This window comes from Protopterus annectens, chromosome 15.part0, assembly GCF_019279795.1.
Source record: "Protopterus annectens isolate FY-2018-M chromosome 15.part0, PAN1.0, whole genome shotgun sequence".
NCBI classification, from domain to species: Eukaryota; Metazoa; Chordata; order Ceratodontiformes; family Protopteridae; genus Protopterus; species Protopterus annectens.
In genome coordinates, this window is record NC_056749.1 from 34,968,170 (window position 1) to 34,985,396 (window position 17,227).

At 43.1% G+C, this 17,227-nt stretch overlaps 2 protein-coding genes across 2 annotated transcripts in view; both read right to left on the reverse strand.

The window, feature by feature from the left end:
* The window catches only part of YJU2B (YJU2 splicing factor homolog B), a 986,874-nt gene that overhangs the window by 843,828 nt on the left and 125,819 nt on the right, over nt 1–17,227 (reverse strand). The window lies entirely within an intron of this gene.
* LOC122789722 (surfeit locus protein 4-like) overlaps nt 1–17,227 on the reverse strand; it is a 516,963-nt gene that overhangs the window by 43,068 nt on the left and 456,668 nt on the right. Inside the window, exons 4-5 of the mRNA XM_044057153.1 lie at nt 10,051–10,094; nt 9,726–9,912 (exon numbers count right to left, since the gene is read on the reverse strand). Coding sequence (XP_043913088.1) covers nt 9,726–9,912; nt 10,051–10,094 — 231 coding nt within the window. The remainder of the gene's footprint in view (nt 1–9,725; nt 9,913–10,050; nt 10,095–17,227) is intronic.

The window sequence follows — 17,227 nt, forward strand, 5'->3', positions numbered from 1 at the left end:
ACTGATTTTGCTTTTTCTTCGATGGTCTTTAACACATCCTTAGCATTTGCACCAAAAAGCTTGTTCTTTTCCAAAGGTGCATCCAGAAGTTTTGCTTTTACATGATCTGGTAGAGGTTGATCTTTTAACCAAGCATGTCTACGCATCACTGCCCCTGTCGTAGCTGCCCTACATGAAGCTTCCAGTGCATCATATCCACACTGCAGGAAGTGATTGCTTACTTGCTGAGTGTTATGTACAGCTTCCTGCAAAGTCTTCCTGTCTAAAGGATCAGGAGAAGCTAGTGTTTTTTTAAATCTTCTAAGAGATAATCCTGATATTGGAACATATGAAAAAGGCAATTTAAAGCTCTCATAGATAAGGTAGTGGATGTGTAAACCTTTTTACCCCATCTCTCTAATGACCTTGCTTCCCTGTTGGAGGGTAAAGGATTTTTTGAGGTGGAGGCTGAAACTCCTTTAGGCCCCTGTGAAATAGTTTCCAAATCAGCAGTACGGGCCCTGAATAAATGGGAATGAGTTTCTCGGACCCTGTAATACCTGTCTGGCTTGGCTGGAGCAGGAGGAAGAGAATCAGGGGTAGCACTAGAATCAGAATACAAATCATCCAGAACATCAAGTACAGGAGGAATAGCTAAGGGCCTGTGCTGAGGCTTCTTAAGGAAAGTCCTAAGGCGTTTCCTAGAATCAGAATATTCCTGACCCTGCCACTTGAAATGTTCCCTCATGGTGTGCAGAACTTCCCCAAAAGAAATATCCTCAGGAGGGAGGCAAGGTATGGAATCTTCTGCATCCGAGTCCTCATAGGTCTGGAAGAGCTCTTCCTGGCTATCAGAGTGGACAGAGCCCTCAGAGTCTTCATCTGAAGGAGAAGGGTCAGAGGGTTCAACCCGGGGCCTTTTATCAGGAGGAGGCTGGGATGCTCTCTCAGGATGGGCCTGTGAATCTCTGATCATGGAAATTAAATCAGCAGCCATGGACATAATTTGTGTCTCCGGAGTCGGCTGAGGTAAGGATTTGGAAGCAATATGCTTTGTTTTGCTGGCTGCCTTAGCCCTAGTGTAGGCCTTAATAGACATGGCCATAGGAGGCCTGGCAGCTCCACATGCAGGAGTGACCTTATCTACAGCAATGGTCTCGGGCATTTCCTCGGTTTCGGTATCCGGAGGAAAGTCTATAACTGGCGTCGGGAGTAATATCTGGAATTGGAGTCGTCGGTAATGCGGTGTCTTCGGTTCGGAGCGGTGGAGAGACCGTCTCAGAGGGAACCGGAGCACTCGCGCTAGGTTTTGGCGTGGAGTCGGTGGTAGACGCGGGCCGAGGATGTCGGTCCCGGTCTTTTCGCTTTTTGGGAGTTTGCGATGTCGGAAGATCCGACGGCATGGTGTAAGCAAATTTATCGCCGAAAAAATCTTCAGTGAACTCCGCCCGGCGCCTGAGAGTGCGCTTGTTGAAGCGAGCACAGGCTACACAGGCCGAGACGTCGTGGTCTGGGCCCAGGCAAGGGAGGCAGTAAGAGTGGAAATCCTTATGAGGTATTTGTTTACCACAAAAAAGACAATTGTTAACTTTTTCAGTAATTTCTGACATCGGCTGAGGCAAGAAAATGTCCCCAACGGGGTACTTAGCTTTTTTGATGACTTCGGTATCGTAGAATACAGGAGCTGACCGACCGGCACTTGCAAACTGCTTCGGGCACCGCGCGGCAAGAAAGACTGAAGAAAATGGCATCGGCTGATGCTTATGTACTCCAGCCACTCTGACGTCGGAGAGAAATGCGACATCAGCCGACGTCGGACCCAGACTTTGGAATCCTGCCGACCGAGGGCTGCCTGAGGCAGGACAACCCACATGTTATGACTGCAGTTGCATTCTTGAAGGACATCTGAAAACATTTGCTAATTATAGACTAGGTTTCACCCATCTAGAGGCAGGCACCTGAACATTTGGCTGCTAATAACTACATGTTGGTCCAGTGGATTGGTAAAGCTGCACACAAAACTCCATGGATTACAACTGCACTTAACTTGATGGAAAATGAGCTTGCCGTATTTCGTAAGAGTTGTACAAAAATTCTCTACCTTGTGATTCTTACTTCTGAAAGAGGCACAACACAGGACAAAAGTCATATCTTTTTTCCCCTTCCCAAAACAAAAGACAATTGTTTGCTTTGCTACTCTTTCATTTACTTATCACTCTAGTAACAGTTTAAAAGAAATATTAAGTACTTAAGTACTACATTAGGTACATTAATGTAAAACATTTGTACATGTTTAAAGTTATTTTACAGACGTTTTATTTTATTAATTGCTGAAACAATTACACCAGACATGCATGGAAATATAAAAAAAAGTCCTACTGAGACGGTAAGGATGGGAATAAAAATAAATACCGTTTGATTACTGTTTCATGCAATGTGTATATTTTTTCATGAATCCAGTTCTTTATTATATTCATAGCACTTTTGCTGGAGCTTAAAAAAAGTAAATGCATCTGTTAAAACATTCAACTTGAATATAGACACCTCTTAGTTTACTAGAATGCAAAGAAGGCTAAGATTTAATAGGATTGTTTACTACTTTTGAGTTGATAACATGTGAATGGGCACACTTCACACCTTCCAGGTTGCCATTTAAAATTGATAATAGACTGATCTGGTAAGAGATCTTAATTGCAACTCAAAAACCCAAGTGAAAATCCAAGTGAGAGTATACTATGTGAAAATGTATTTAACAAATGTATAGGAGCCCTGAATTCCCAACTGTTAGGGAAATGTTCTTTGTAGGTGGTGTCTGGTGCAGCCAACAAGTTCATCTTCAGTTTCCTTACTAAAAGTGGATGAGTAAATCCTGAGAAAGTACAGTTGTGTACCTACCATAAATGTAGATGTTTGAGTGTATTCACTGTTGCAGTCATTACACTTGGGTTATCCTGCTGGCAGGCTACCCACAGTCGGCCTGAATTCCAAAGTCCTGGTCCGGCGTCGGTTGCTGTCGCCTCTTCCCTGACGTCAGTGCGCCAGGGTTATAAAAGATGCAGCCAACCCCATTTTCTTCAGTTTTTCTTGCCTCAGGTGCCCCAAAAAGAGTAGGCTAAAAAATCTGCTCATAAAAAAGCAAGCTGAGGTTGGGTGGCTGGGCCTAGATAGAATTAGGAGTGGCTATGAGGCCCTGTAGAATTGCAGTGGCGAAGCCTGCTCTTGATTTAGAGTAAAGAGGTAAGTGGTAGTGCTTTGTAAAAGTGTGCACTGAAGTCTAAGTTGCAGCCTCCAAAATGCCCTTGGTTGGTACTCCTCTGAGGAAGGCTGCTAAAGTGGCTGCTGCTCTGGTTGAGTGTGGCCTAATGCCCTTAGGCACTGATTTGCCATGCTGTGAATAGCAGAAACGAATGCAATGGCCTACCCATTTTGAAATAGTCTGCTTTGAAATAGCTTTTCCTTGTGATCCTGCAGCATATGCCACTAAGAGTTGCTCAGTCTTTCTGAAGGCTTTAGTTTTGTCCAAGTAGAATCATAGCTGTCTGTGTATGTCCAAAGAATGCAGAAGTCTCTCCCCCTTATTCTGTGGGTTTGGATAAAAGGTAGGCAAATGAATGGTTTGGTCAAGAGCCACACTGGACACTACCTTAGGCATAAATATTGGGTTTGTAATTAGAGAAACCCTGTCCGGATGGAAAATAATAAAAGGTTCCACAGCCATTAGTGCCTGTAACTGAGACTCTTCTTGCTGAGTCTACTGCTAGGAGAAGAGCTGTTTTCCATAAGTATTTTATCTCAGCTGTATTGGCTGGCTCAAAAGGAGGCAGTGTGATCTTTTCCAAGACAAAATTGAGGTCCCATGCAAGTGTTGGAGCTTTCCTTGGAGGTCTTATGTTTTTGGCCCCTCTGAGGTACTGCCTTAGTAGTGAATGTGAAAAAAATAGGTGGATCCGTATTGTAATGAGCTGAAATGACAGAGGCATGGATCTTAATTGATGAGAAGGATAGGCCTTTGTTCAGCATTTCAGTTGGGTATTGTAAAATCTGAGAAATATTTGGTACAAGCTTGTCCATTCCTTGTGCCTGGTTCCAAGCACAGAATCTCTTCCATTTTTCTGTATAAGATTTTCTGGTGCTGGGGCTCCTTGCCTGCAAAATAACATCCATAACTGCTTTAGAGTGAGGTGTGTTCTGAATGGTTAGATTATCAGCCATGCAGCCAGATTTAGGGTTCTGAGTTGGCTGTGCAGGATCTGATTGTTTTGTTGGGTCAGCAAATGAGGAATTTGAAGTAATGTCCAGGCTGGGCCTTCAGACAAGCTCTTTAGGATTGGGTACCATGCTGGCGTGGCCAGCCTGGGGCAATCAATATAATTTTTGGCTTCTCCTGTCTGACCTTTAGCAGTATCTTGGGGAGGAGAGGCAGTGGAGGAAAGGCATATACTGCAAGGGTTTTCCAGCTGAATGATAGAGCATATCCACTTTCCATGCTTGTTTGTGATAAGTCCTTGTGCAGAATCTCTGTAGTTGGCAGTTGTGTGGGGAGGCAAATAGATCTATGTCTGGGCATCCCCATTTCCTTGTTATCATGCTGAAGACTTGTGGGTCTAGTTTCCCTCGTGAGGATCCTTGAGATTTCTGCTTTGTTCGTCTGCCAGAGTATTTGTCTTTCCTGGCAGGAATTGTGCTTGCAGGTGTACTTGATAAATCAATGCTGTGTTCCACAAAGTCATGGCTTGTCTGCAGAGGGGGTAGGAAAGTGTGCCTCCCTGCTTGTTCATGTACCATATGACTGTAGTATTGTCAGTCTTTACCAGCAGTTGTCCTGGATGAAGTAGATCCTTGAAGGCTGTCAGAGCATTCTGAACAGCTAACATCTCTTTTTGATTGATATGAAGATGCATTTAGCTTGCTGGCCATGCTCCCTGAATACATTTTCCTGCCATGTGGGCCCCCCAGGTATAATCTGATGCATCTGTTGTTAGTGTTTGCCTAGCCGTGGGTAGAGTGAATGGCTGTCCCTTGTTGTGGTGACAGGCTTGTGCCCACCATCGAAACTCCTGTTGCAGGCAGGGAATGAGGGTAATTAATGTTTCCAGGCTGTGGCAATGTTGAGTCCAAACACTTTTTAGATACCATTGTAGTTTCCTCATATGCAGTCTTGCATATGGAATTAGCAGAATGCAGGATGCCATGAAGCCCAAAGCCTGCAGAATTTTTCTTGCAGATAGCGGAGTCTTTGTTGCCAACATTTTGAAGTAAGAAGTCAGATGCCTTTGTTTGTCTGGCATGAGATAAGCCATCTGGGCAGTTGTATTTAAGCTTGCACCCAGGAATATGATCTCTTGTGAGGGTACTAGTTTTGATTTCTTTTCGTTTACTGTGTACCCTAGGCAAATTAGTAATCTTTTTACAAACGCCAGATGCTTTAGTAGAATGTCTTTGGTCTCTGCTTGAATAAGGCAGTCGTCCAAGTAGGGATATATTTGTATTCCTCTTTGTCTGCAAAATGCAATTACTGGTGCCAGGCATTTTGTGAGGACCCTGGGCACAGTAGATAAGCCAAAGGGCAGTGCAGAGAATTGGTAAGTGCATTGAGCCAGCTATGAATCTGAGGTATCTTCTGCAAGATTGTCTGATTGGGACATGCAGGTATGCCTCTTTGAGGTCCAAAGTTACAAGCCAAGCCTTCTTTCCCAACATGGGTAGAAGCTGTTGTAGAGTCAACATTTTGAAGTATTTAGAATAGACAGGTTCAGAATTGGTCTCCATGCTTTGTCCTTTCTTGATACTAAGAAAAGTCTCGAGTAAAATCCTTGTCCCTGCTCTTGTTGTGGCACAGACTGAATGGCCTTCATGTCCATGAGAGATGTTACTTGTTTTTGTGCCTCTGCCCATTGATTGTGTGGCAGGTCTGGTATACCTTTTGCCTTTAGAAGGGTGTGAAAGTGGAACCTGTAGCCCTGAGAGACTATGTTTAGGACCCATTTGTCCTGAGTGATCATGTGCCAATTTTGTGAAAAAAAGTGCTAGTTTTCCCCCTAAGGGTGCTGCCAAGAGAGAAATGCTTGGCATTCGCAGAGGGAAGTCATTGGGACTGTTTCCTATATGGCTGTGATTTGTCTTCTCCGCTTTTGGAGGTAGAAGCACCACATTGTTTGGGCCTGTATGAGCCCCGGGGTTGTTGACTGCCTCCTGGACGTCTGTATCTGCCTCTTTGTGGCCTGTCTGACACGGGAAAGGACCAATTCTTAGAAGGCCAGTTCCTGCTAAATCTGGGTGGCTGTACCTGTAAGAAATCCTTCACTGTCTGCATAGATTTAGCTTTATCCTCCATTTTCTTCAACACCTCTTCTGCCTTAACACCAAACAGAGTATCATGCTGTAATGGAGCATCCAATAATTTTGCTTTAACATGATCAGGCAGAGTCTGTTCCTTAAACCAAGCATGCCTCCTAATAACAGAACCTGTTACAGCGGCCATGTAAGAGGCCTCTAGTGAATCATAACCACATTGCAAAGTATGCTTTGCCACTTGTTCAGCTGCATGCAATCAATCCTGCAAATCTTTGTTCTCAGAACATTCAGAATTTGTCAACATTTTCTGTTTTAACAAAGACATTAAGTATTGCTGACATTTGAGCATATGAAACTGACAATTTAAAGCCCTTACAGCCAAGGTAGCAGAAGTGTAGACTTTTCTTCCCCCATCTGTCCAGTGCCCTAGAATCTCTATCTGAGGGGGACAGGGTTTTCAGCAGTAGCAGCCTTGACCCCTTTGGGACCCTGAGAGATAGTTTCTGGGTCAGCAGCAGGGTTTTTATATAGAAATTTATGAGAATCTGGAACCCTGTAGTATATGTCCGGCTTAACAGGTGCAGGAGGTAGAGAGTCAGGAGATAGGCCAGACTCTGAAAATACATCATCTACAGTGTCTAGAACAGGTGGAATTGCAAGAGGTCTGTGCTGAGGTAGTAGAAGAAAGTCTCTAAGCCTTTTATTAGAATCTGAATAATCTTGGCTCTCCCAGTGGAAATGCTCCCTCGTGGTATGCAGGGTTCCCCCAAAAGAGTAATCCTCAGGAGGAGAAGCTGAAGGAATAGATTCTTTAGCATCAGAATCCTCATAGGGAGGAATAGAATATCCCTGTTCTGAAGAGGAATTGGAGGAAATGGAAACCTGTCAGAGGAATCATATTCAGTATCTTGCCTAGGCCTCTTGTCAGGAGGGGGATGGGAACCCCTGATCAAAGTAATTAGGTCTTCGGCCATTTTGAGCATCTGTTTCTTAGGCATGGAAGTCTGTCCTGGAGAATGCTGTACTTGTTTCCTTGTCTTTAAAACAGTTTTAGTCTTTGTCTTGGATGCTGAAGTTGGCTTGATATAAAGCTGTGTAGGTCTGAAAACACCCTCAGAAGCCGATGCCTGCTCAGCGGCTCTGGACCCATCTGAGGGTTTTGCTTCCGAAGGGCCAATACCTTGAGTATCCAGAGGCCTAGTTGTCTCCAAGTGGGAGTCAGAGGCGGCCTGTGGCTCTGAGGTAGCGGGAGTCAGGGGCTGCGAAAGTGCCTCACTGAGCACCGGCGACTGGCCTGGAAGAGGCTTCGTAGTTGGTTTTGGACCTCGGATGCCTGTCCTTTTCTTTCTCCTTGCGCTTTTTATGAATTCTGGTCGTCGGTTGTTCTGACGGCATTATATAGTTAAACCTTCGGCCAAAGTAATAAGCAAAATCGTACCGATGCTTAATAGTGCGTTGGTTAAATCTAGCACAAAACCTACAACTAGCAATGTTGTGGTCAGGGCCTAGGCAAGGAATATAGTAAGAATGAAAATCCTTATGAGGTATTTGCTTCCCACAAGAAATGCAATTAACTTTTTCTGACATTGGTCTGGAGCAAGAAAAACGTTTCCCCAATGGGGTACTTAGCTTTACAGAAGACTTCGGATCTGAAATTCAATATCGAAAATCTCAGGAGTCGGCCGACCGGCACTTGCAAACTGCTTTTGCTTCGGGCACCAAGTGGCAAGAAAGACTGAAGAAAATGGCGTTGGCTGCATCATTTATACCCCTGGTGCACTGACGTCAGGGAAGAGGCGACAGCAACTGATGCCGGACCAGGACTTTGGAATTCAGGCTGACTGCGGCTAGCCTGCCAGCAGGATAACCCAAGTGTATTGACTGCAACAGTGAAACACGATGAACATCAGTGGGAAGTGAAGCTTTGGCAGCTGACCTGCAGGAATGCACAAGCAAAACACATTGCTTCTACACCAAGGCAGGGTTGTGCAAATGAGTAAAACATCTTCCTCTAAGGATAGCTTGCTTGGCTACTCTAAAGAAAAAAAAGGACTTCAAGGTCTACAATGGAGTTTTTCCCTCTAGGTCTAGCTCCCCCCCCCCCCCCCCAAAAAAAAAAAGCACTCACAAAACAAAGCCTCTAGCTCTGTGGCAGTTAACAAAAAGAAGAATTCACATATCTGCTTTCTATACGATCTAAGCAAAGCTGGTATTAGAAATTCAGCCAATGCAGAGAAATAGTTAATTTCTTTAACCTCCACGTCTTCATCCGTACAAACTGTAATTTTCTTTAGCCATCTACAGTTCTGAACCTGTTCACTGTCTAAGAATCCACCTCTCCCACTTGCCAAAAATCTCATGCTTGGGGTCTTAACTCTCCATTCCACAGATAGCTAACACAACCCTGGCTGCATGTCCCATCAAGGCAGCAAGTGAAAGCAAGAGAAGTTTGGATACTAATGACACTAGATGGGTGGCTGTGAAGTGCAAGGACGCATAAAAATATCATCTCATCTGAAAGGATGAATTTGTAGTTTGAGATAAATTCTGTCCTGAATGACAGCACAGCAGACTAAAATACCCTCATTCTTGTAGAATGGATCCTGTGAGGTTTGCATTCTTATCCAGGTGTCTTTCTGTGGGGGAGGTGAAGGTTACAATCAAAACCAGTGTTTTCAATGCTATAGGAAAGTTGTGTCTTTCGGCTTTTCCCAGTTAGGGGTCGCCACAGCGGAACTCCTGTCCGCTAATGATTGGCAGTAGATTTTTACGTGCCGAGCTGCCGGCCCTAACGCACAACCTTCAACGAAGGTACGCCCATTCACGCATGTCTCCACACAGAAGATGCTCTAGCTGAGAATCGAACAGGACAAGGGCTTACTGTGAGGCGACAACGCTGCCGCAGCACCACCACCACCACAGTTCCAATGCTATAGGAAAGTACTGCTTAAAAAACACTGCAGGCAAAAGATGCAGAAGGCAGGCCTCCCATTTAAATCAAAAGATAAAAAATGGAAAAGCAAACTCCAGACAAAAAAAAATCCTCGGAAGCAGGTGCTAATTTTGAAGAAACAGAAAATGTCCCATAACTTTGATGACAACAGTTTACTTACTTGTGCTTTCAAAGTCTGTGTCGCCCTCTACTGGAGGAAGCATCAATTACAGTGACTACAAACTAGTTTTGTTCCATTATTACTTTCCTTAAGCTCAACCCGTCTGGCACTCATCCCTCTCCCCTGCTAAAAAAATTAAATTCTAACAGACCCAAGACCAAAGATGGTAAGCTTTGGCCAAAAAGAAGAGTTTATACCAGGCAAAGAAAACACTTATCTCATGCCATGAAACATAAAACAGTGTAATGTCAGCACAAAGTACACTACTGCCCTGCTTCATTCTGAGAATTTTAAGCATTAATCACGAATCCGAGTGGTAAGATCTACAAAGCTACTTACAGTGAAGGTACTGGCCTCGAAGTGTAGTAGTGTCATGAACATGAGGACAAGCAACACTCTGCCCCCCAGCTGCATGTACTGTCGCGGGGAGTTATCGTTCACTGTTGGTACACCAGCGAACATAGATTTTCCATCTGACCGGGACTCTGCCAGGAGCAACAGCAATCCACCACCCAAAGCAAGGTTTCTGCAAAATAAAAGCCAAAGAAGGATAAAACTAAGTCACCCTGACAACTTAAAAGTGAGAAGGAAACTAACAAACACCACCGGGCATCACCTCATCTAGTTATGGACTAAAGAAAACATTCCAGTTAATGTGACTTACCTCATCAAAAACTTGAGGTCCCACAAGATGCTGTAGGCAACTGTCTAGAAAGAGAAACAATACTGTTAGACACTTCCAAAGTTCTGTCACCGTGACTTCAATGTCATGAAAAACACATACACTGAATACAGCATCTCCAGTGTCAGGCAGTGCATTGTGCAACTTAATCAATGAACAAGAAAAGGCTTCACATAACTGATAACTGAAATGGGGTAGGGGGGTTAGGAAGTTCCCAGTGTAATTTGGCACAAACTTGGAGAGAGACAGAGAGAGTGTGAGTGTATGAGAGTGTGCATGCACACATCTGAAGGAGGTTAACACCATTTTACCACATTTACTAACCTTCATATTCCAGCGACCACTTGGCAGTATGGTCTGGTCACTACATCATGGCTGTTGGTTACTCTGCAGATTATTAAGTCTATAGGCATCATCAAATCTTAAACACACCCTGAACACAGAACATAGATGGAAAAGCTCTAGGATCTGCTGACATCAGATGCTGGCACAAAGCTAAGTGTTTTTCTGGCTTGCTACAAGGCTACTCTTCCTTTACAGATGGTCAGTACATGACTGACTGAATAAAATAGTGATTCATTCTATAATAACTATAGATCACAACAACTTTTGCTACAATGACTTGGACAAAGGGTTGCTGACAAAGTTAGGGAGCCTATGGCAAGGAAAAACAACCAGAGAACCTATAGAGATATTTCAGAAATTTTAATATTATTTGTATAAAGCACAGAAGTGGGGAAATCAAGAAAAAGCACAAATGGAAATATTTATAGAACACTTAAATATGTCAAGGTTAGAGGTAAATGCGGCTCAACAACTAACAATTAAGATAGGAGAAGATGAGATAAAAATGACAATGTGTAGCCAATCTACTGTAAAGTCTCCAGGAATAGGACTCCTCAATCTATAAGGTGCACTATGGTATATTAACTGCCGTAAAACACCTTAATCCTTTCTATTAACCTATCCAAGGTACTATTCGTCCAAAACAATCACAGGTTAAACAGTACCAAAATAAATATTAAACAGAAACCTTAACGCCAAAGGTAACCAATTGCTTCTGGGAATGTGCGAGTCTCGCACTGGCTCTACCCGCTCCATTCACCCTTGCTCGGCTCAGGCTCACTCTGCTCCACTACCGTACCCCCAAATTCCACCCACCCCAATTACCCATACAAGTATACTTAACCAGTGTACACACCTCCTTTCACTAGTCACCAATCACAGCAATCATCCAACAGTAGTTAGTCACATAGTGTACCAGTGTTTGTTCACTAATTATTACTTCAACCCCTTCCCCTCTATATACACACCCTCTAACTCAACCCTGTCACCATAACCCTTCTTAACTCTAGATTACATACAAACACTATACTCCAAAACTCTGCATTATTTTGTTTACTTATTGCTGCCAACCTTTCCATATCCTATCAAAAACAAGTCACTGTCACCTAGTCTACCACCAACCCAGTCATCACCCCACACTACACCCCTTTAAATAGTATTAGCATATCATCACAACTCTACAACAGCTCTAATACCAAATTCTTCTCACTTAAATAAGCACACTCACAAGCTAATCCAAACTTACTGCATGAATATGCTAGACTACTTATCAAACTCTCTCACCTATTCCCAGTCAATTCAACTCAAATTAAATGAAGTGGTGACATATATCCTAATACAGACCCTCAATCCCTAAATCACACATCCCTCTCTCCGAACATAACACTCTTTCTTAACATAGACAGTCTTCCACATCAAAACACTGATCTCCTAATCTTAAACATGAACTGGAGAAGCTTGCTAAACAAATGAATTTCAGAGAACATTCACCCAATAGTCTCCATAAATAGCAGTCCTAACAGAAACTTGGCTAAAACCCCACATACAAGATAATAAAATCCTAACCTATGGCTATAATATCCACAGACATGACAGGACCCACAAGTATGGCGGTGACATAGCAATAATATATAACGACAATCTCAAAATGGAACGAATAGAAAACAACCCCCCAGACTTCACAAACTCGGAAATATTGATCTCCCACCTCCAACTTAACCCTAAACAACAAATCATTACTACAGCTATTTATATCCCCAGTGTGCTTCAACCTTTAATCAGGAAAACATAACAATGGGCGATTTCAATACAGATTGGACAACATGCTCTTCAGACAATCCTACCAACTTTATAAACCTCCACAGTTTTAGTCAATTAATACAATCTCCTACCAAGTTTGACAAGCACAGTAAAAAAACAATCAATCCTAGACTGGAGCCTAACTAATAAATCCTCCCTCTGTCACCAATCAGGCTGCAAGTGATCACTTATCAACCTACCTTCTTAGGGAATGCATATGCCCCCCCCAAATAAACATCTTTTACAAAGATGTTCACAACAAAAGAAATCTCACCCCGGAAGCCTTTAACACTCTCCTGCATCAATGTGACTGGTCCCCTTTAAAACACCTTCACTTAGACATGGCTGTTCAACATGTCAATGAAAAATTCCTCAATATCCTAAACAATCTAGCACCCATTAAAAAGATCCATGCAAAATCTAAACATATACCATGGCTTACTAATGACACCAAAAAGCTCATCAGATACCAAGCCTGGCAGTATTATCATGAGACCAAAACCAAACTTCCCTTCGCACCTACCATCAAATACGAAACTTTGCCAAAAAAACAAATTAAACAAGACAAAAAACTATTCCATGCAACAATCCAAACAAAAACACCATAATAATTCCCAGAAATTTTGGGAAGCCATCAATCTATTTCTGAAACCTGTTGATTCCTCAACCCCAGCTCCAGTTGCAACAAACTCTACTGATAGCATTTCCTCACAATTTAACTCGCACTATCAACTCCAAATAGTCCCTGGTAATGAACGACATTACCCCTCTATCTGTCCATAAAGGATCTTAAACTGCCCACAAATCCTTCACTACAAAAATACAAACTAAAACCATTAAAAAAAAAACTCTTTCCAAACTAAAGCCCCCTTCCCTTGCTGCTGGGCCAGCTACCTAATGAATTTTTTAGGCTTGCAGAAGACGTCATTCTCCTACTCTATATCTATCCTAATTAACCGGACCATTACTGCGCAGAATATCCCGAAACTCTGGAAAGTCTCATATCATGCCCCTGCACACAGGTACCACCTCCACTACTTCTCCAATCAACACCTGGAGTTGCTCCTGCACTAAGCCAGGCTAAACTTCCTTTCCTTCTTTATCTTATTACATTGCTGTACATCCTCTGTATTCTACAGCCATCACCCTTTACCCAGCTGCCTCTCTCCTTTCGTACATTTTTACTTCAACTGTTCCCTGTCTGAATTCAGACAATATATGCTCAGCTTATACATATTGTAAAAAGGCGTTACTCGGATGTGTTGCTGTCTACTCTCATTTTTATGACTCTGCATAGGACCTCTAATGACATGTCACCTAATTTATTTACAGGCAATCTTTTTTTTTTCGTTTCCATGTTGTGTTCGATTTTTACTACCAAGTTGTTTGAGTACTTCATCTCTATTTACATGTTACTATTTTTATGCTCAAGTATTGTGCAGTTCTACTGAGCACTGTTATTCTCTTCTGTACGTACACACTGAATATTGCACTGTCTTGTTTTACCACTGTAACTCGATTTGTAAACACATTCTATGTAATAGTGCTTTCCTCCACTGTCTTGTTTTACCTCTAACTCGATTTGTAAATGCATTCTATGTAATAGTGCTTTCCTCCACTGTCTTGTTTTTCCACTGTAACTCGATTTGTAAACGCATTCTATGTAATAGTGCTTTCCTCCACTGTCTTGTTTTACCACTGTAACTCTATTTGTAAACGCATTCTATGTAATAGTGCTTTCCTCCACTGTCTTATTTTACAACAGTAACTTTATTACTAATTGTATCTATGTAATTGTATATTTTCTCCTTGGGCCTTCGCTGAAAATAGGCCCCATCCCAGTTCGACTTTCCCAGTAAAAAGAAGTAAAATAAATTAAAATAAATAGTATCCTGGTGTAAGTTTGGAAGTCAGGAGGGAAGAAACATCTGGAAGGTTTTGTTTAACAGCATTTTAAAAGGAGGGGAAAAGTACAGTTGTGTACACTTACCATAAATGTAGATGTTAGAGTGTATTCACTGTTGCAGTCATTACTTTTGGTAATCCTGCTGGCAGGTTGCCCTCAGTCGGCCTGGATTCCAAAGTCTTGGGTCCTGCATCGGCTGTCATCGCCCCTTCCCTGACATCAGGTTGTCAGGGGTATAAAAGAAGCAGCCAATGCCATTTTCTTTAGTTTTTCTTGACCCAGATGTCAGGTGCCCCCAAAAAGGGGTAGTCAAAATTTATATCTATATATAAAATTACATGCAGCAATATAAACTTTACCTTCATCCACAAGCAAATACACCACATAGGTTGTATAAATCAGAGAAGGAAAGATAGGCTCCATCAGAAGAAAAGGGGGGATGGCGGGTGGGTAACCTGGACTGCAACAGTGAATACACTCGAACATCTACATTTATGGTAAGTGTACACAACTGTACTATGTTCTTCGTGTTTCACTGTTGCAGTCATTACATTTGGGTAGATTCCCAAAGGTATGGTTGGGAGGCTGGAGCTAAATAGCATTAGGAGCGGCTATGAGACCCTGCAGAACTGCAGTGGCAAAGCCTGCCCTGGTTTTAGAGTAGAGTGGCAGATGACAGTGCTTTGTAAAGGTGTGCACTGAACTCCAAGTAGCTGCCTCTAAAATGTCCTTGGTTGGTACTCCCCTGACAAAGGCTGCTGAAGTGGCTGCAACTCTGGTGGAATGTGGCCTAATGCCCATAGGCACTGGCTTGCCGTGGTATAAGTAGCAGAAATGAATGCAGTGGCCTATCCACTTTGAAATAGTCTGATTTGAGATAGCCTTTCCTTGTTATCCTGCAGCATATGCCACTAGTAATTGCTCTGTCTTTCTGAAAACTTTGGTTCTGTCCAAGTAGAATCTAAGCTGTGTACGTCCAAAGAATGCAGAATTATTTCCCCCTTGTTCTGTGGATTTGGATAAAAAGTTGGCAGATGAATGGTTTGGTTAAGAGCCACACTGGACACCACTTTAGGCATAAATGTTGGGTTTGTCCTCAGGGAGACCCTGTCCGGATAGAAAATGACAAAAGGTTCCACAGCCATGAGTGCCTGTAGCTCTGAAACTCATCTTGCAAAAGTTATTGCTAGGAGCAGAGCTGTTTTCCAAGATAAAAAATTTATATCAGCAGTAGCAGCTGGCTCAAAAGGAGGCAGGGCGAGTTTTTCCAAGACATAGTTGAGGTCCCATGCAGGCATTGGTGAACTATTTGGAGGCCTTAAATTTTTGGCTCCCCTGAGGTACTGTTTTAATAAGGGATGAGAAAAGATCGGTGGCTCTGTATTGTAATGAGCTGAAATGGCAGAGGCATGAATTTTGATAGATGAAAAAGATAGACCTTTGTCCAGCATCTCAGTTAAGTATTGTACAATCTGAGGAATATTTGGCACAGCTGTATCTGTTCCTTGTGCCTGGTTCCAAGCACAGAATCTCTTCCATTTCCCAGCATAAGATTTTCTAGTACTAGGCCTTCTGGCTTCCAAAATGACATCCATTACAGCTTTGCTGAGAGGTGTGTTTTGTATGACTACATTATCTGCCATGCTGTCAGGTTTAAAGTCCTGAGCTGGCTGTGCAGGATCTGATTGTTTTGCTGGGACAGCAGATGGGGTACTTGAGGCAGGGTCCAAGCTGGGCATTGAGACAAGTTCCTTAATATTGGGTACCAGTGCTGGCGGGGCCAGTCTGGTGCAATCAGTATCATCTTTGGCTTCTCCTGTCTGACCTTTAGGAGTACCTTGGGGAGGAGAGGCAGAGGGAGAGGCATATACTGATAGGTTTTTCCAGCTGAAAGGGCGTCCACTTTCCATGCTTGTTTGTGATAAATCCTTGTGCAGAATCTCTTTAGTTGGTAATTGTGAGGGGAGGCAAATAGATCTATGTCTGGGCGTCCCTATTTCCTTGTTATGCTGAAGACTTGTGGATCCAGCTGCCACTCGTGGGGATCCATGAAGTTTCCGCTTAGTTCGTCTGCCAGAGCATTTTTCCCTCCTGGCAGGAATTGTGCTTGCAGATGTACTTGGCAAGTCAATGCTGTGTCCCACAAAGTCATGGCTAGTCTGCAAAGGGGGTAAGAATGTGTGCCCCCCTGCTTGTTTATATACCACATGACTGTGGTGCTGTCAGTCTTTATCAGTAGTTGTCCTGGTTGAAGTAGGTCCTTGAAGGCTGTCTGAGCATTTTGAACAGCTAGCATCTCATGTAGATGCATTTGGTTTGAGGTCCATGTTCCCTGAATGCATCTTCCTGCCATGTGGGCCCCCTAGGCATAATCTGATACATCTGTTTGTGTTTGCCTGGCTGGGGGTAATGTGAACGGCTGTCCCTTGTTTTGGTGGCAAGCCTTTGCCCACCATTGAAACTCCTGTTGCAGGCAGGGAATGAGAGTAATTATAGTTTCCAGGCTGTGGCAATGTTGAGTCCAAACACGTTTTAGGTACCACTGAAGTTTCCTCATATGCAGTCTTGCATATGGAATTAGTATGATGCAGGATGCCATGAAGCCTAAAGCCTGCAGACTTTTTCTTGCAGATAACTGGGCCTTTGTTGCTAACACTTTGAAGTAGGTTGTCCGTTGTTTTTGTTTGTCTGGTGTGAGACAAGCCATCTGGGCAGTTGTATTTAAGCTTGCACCCAGGAATATTATCTCTTGAGAGGGTACTAGTTTTGATTTCTTTTCGTTGACTGTGTACCCTAAGCATGTTAGAAGTTTTTTCACAAACTCCAGATGCTGTAGAAGGATGTCCTTGTTCTCTGCTTGAATTAAACAGTCATCCAAGTAAGGATATATTTGTATTCCTCTTTGTCTGCAGAATGCAATTACTGGTGCCAGGCACATTGTAAAGACACTGGGCGCAGTAGATAAGCCAAAGGGCAGTGCAGAGAATTGGTAATGCATTGAGCCAGCCTTGAATCTGAGGTATCTTCTGCATATTTGTCTGATTGGGACATGCAGGTATGCCTCTTTTAGGTCTAAAGTTACAAGCCAAGCGTTCTTGCCCAGCATGG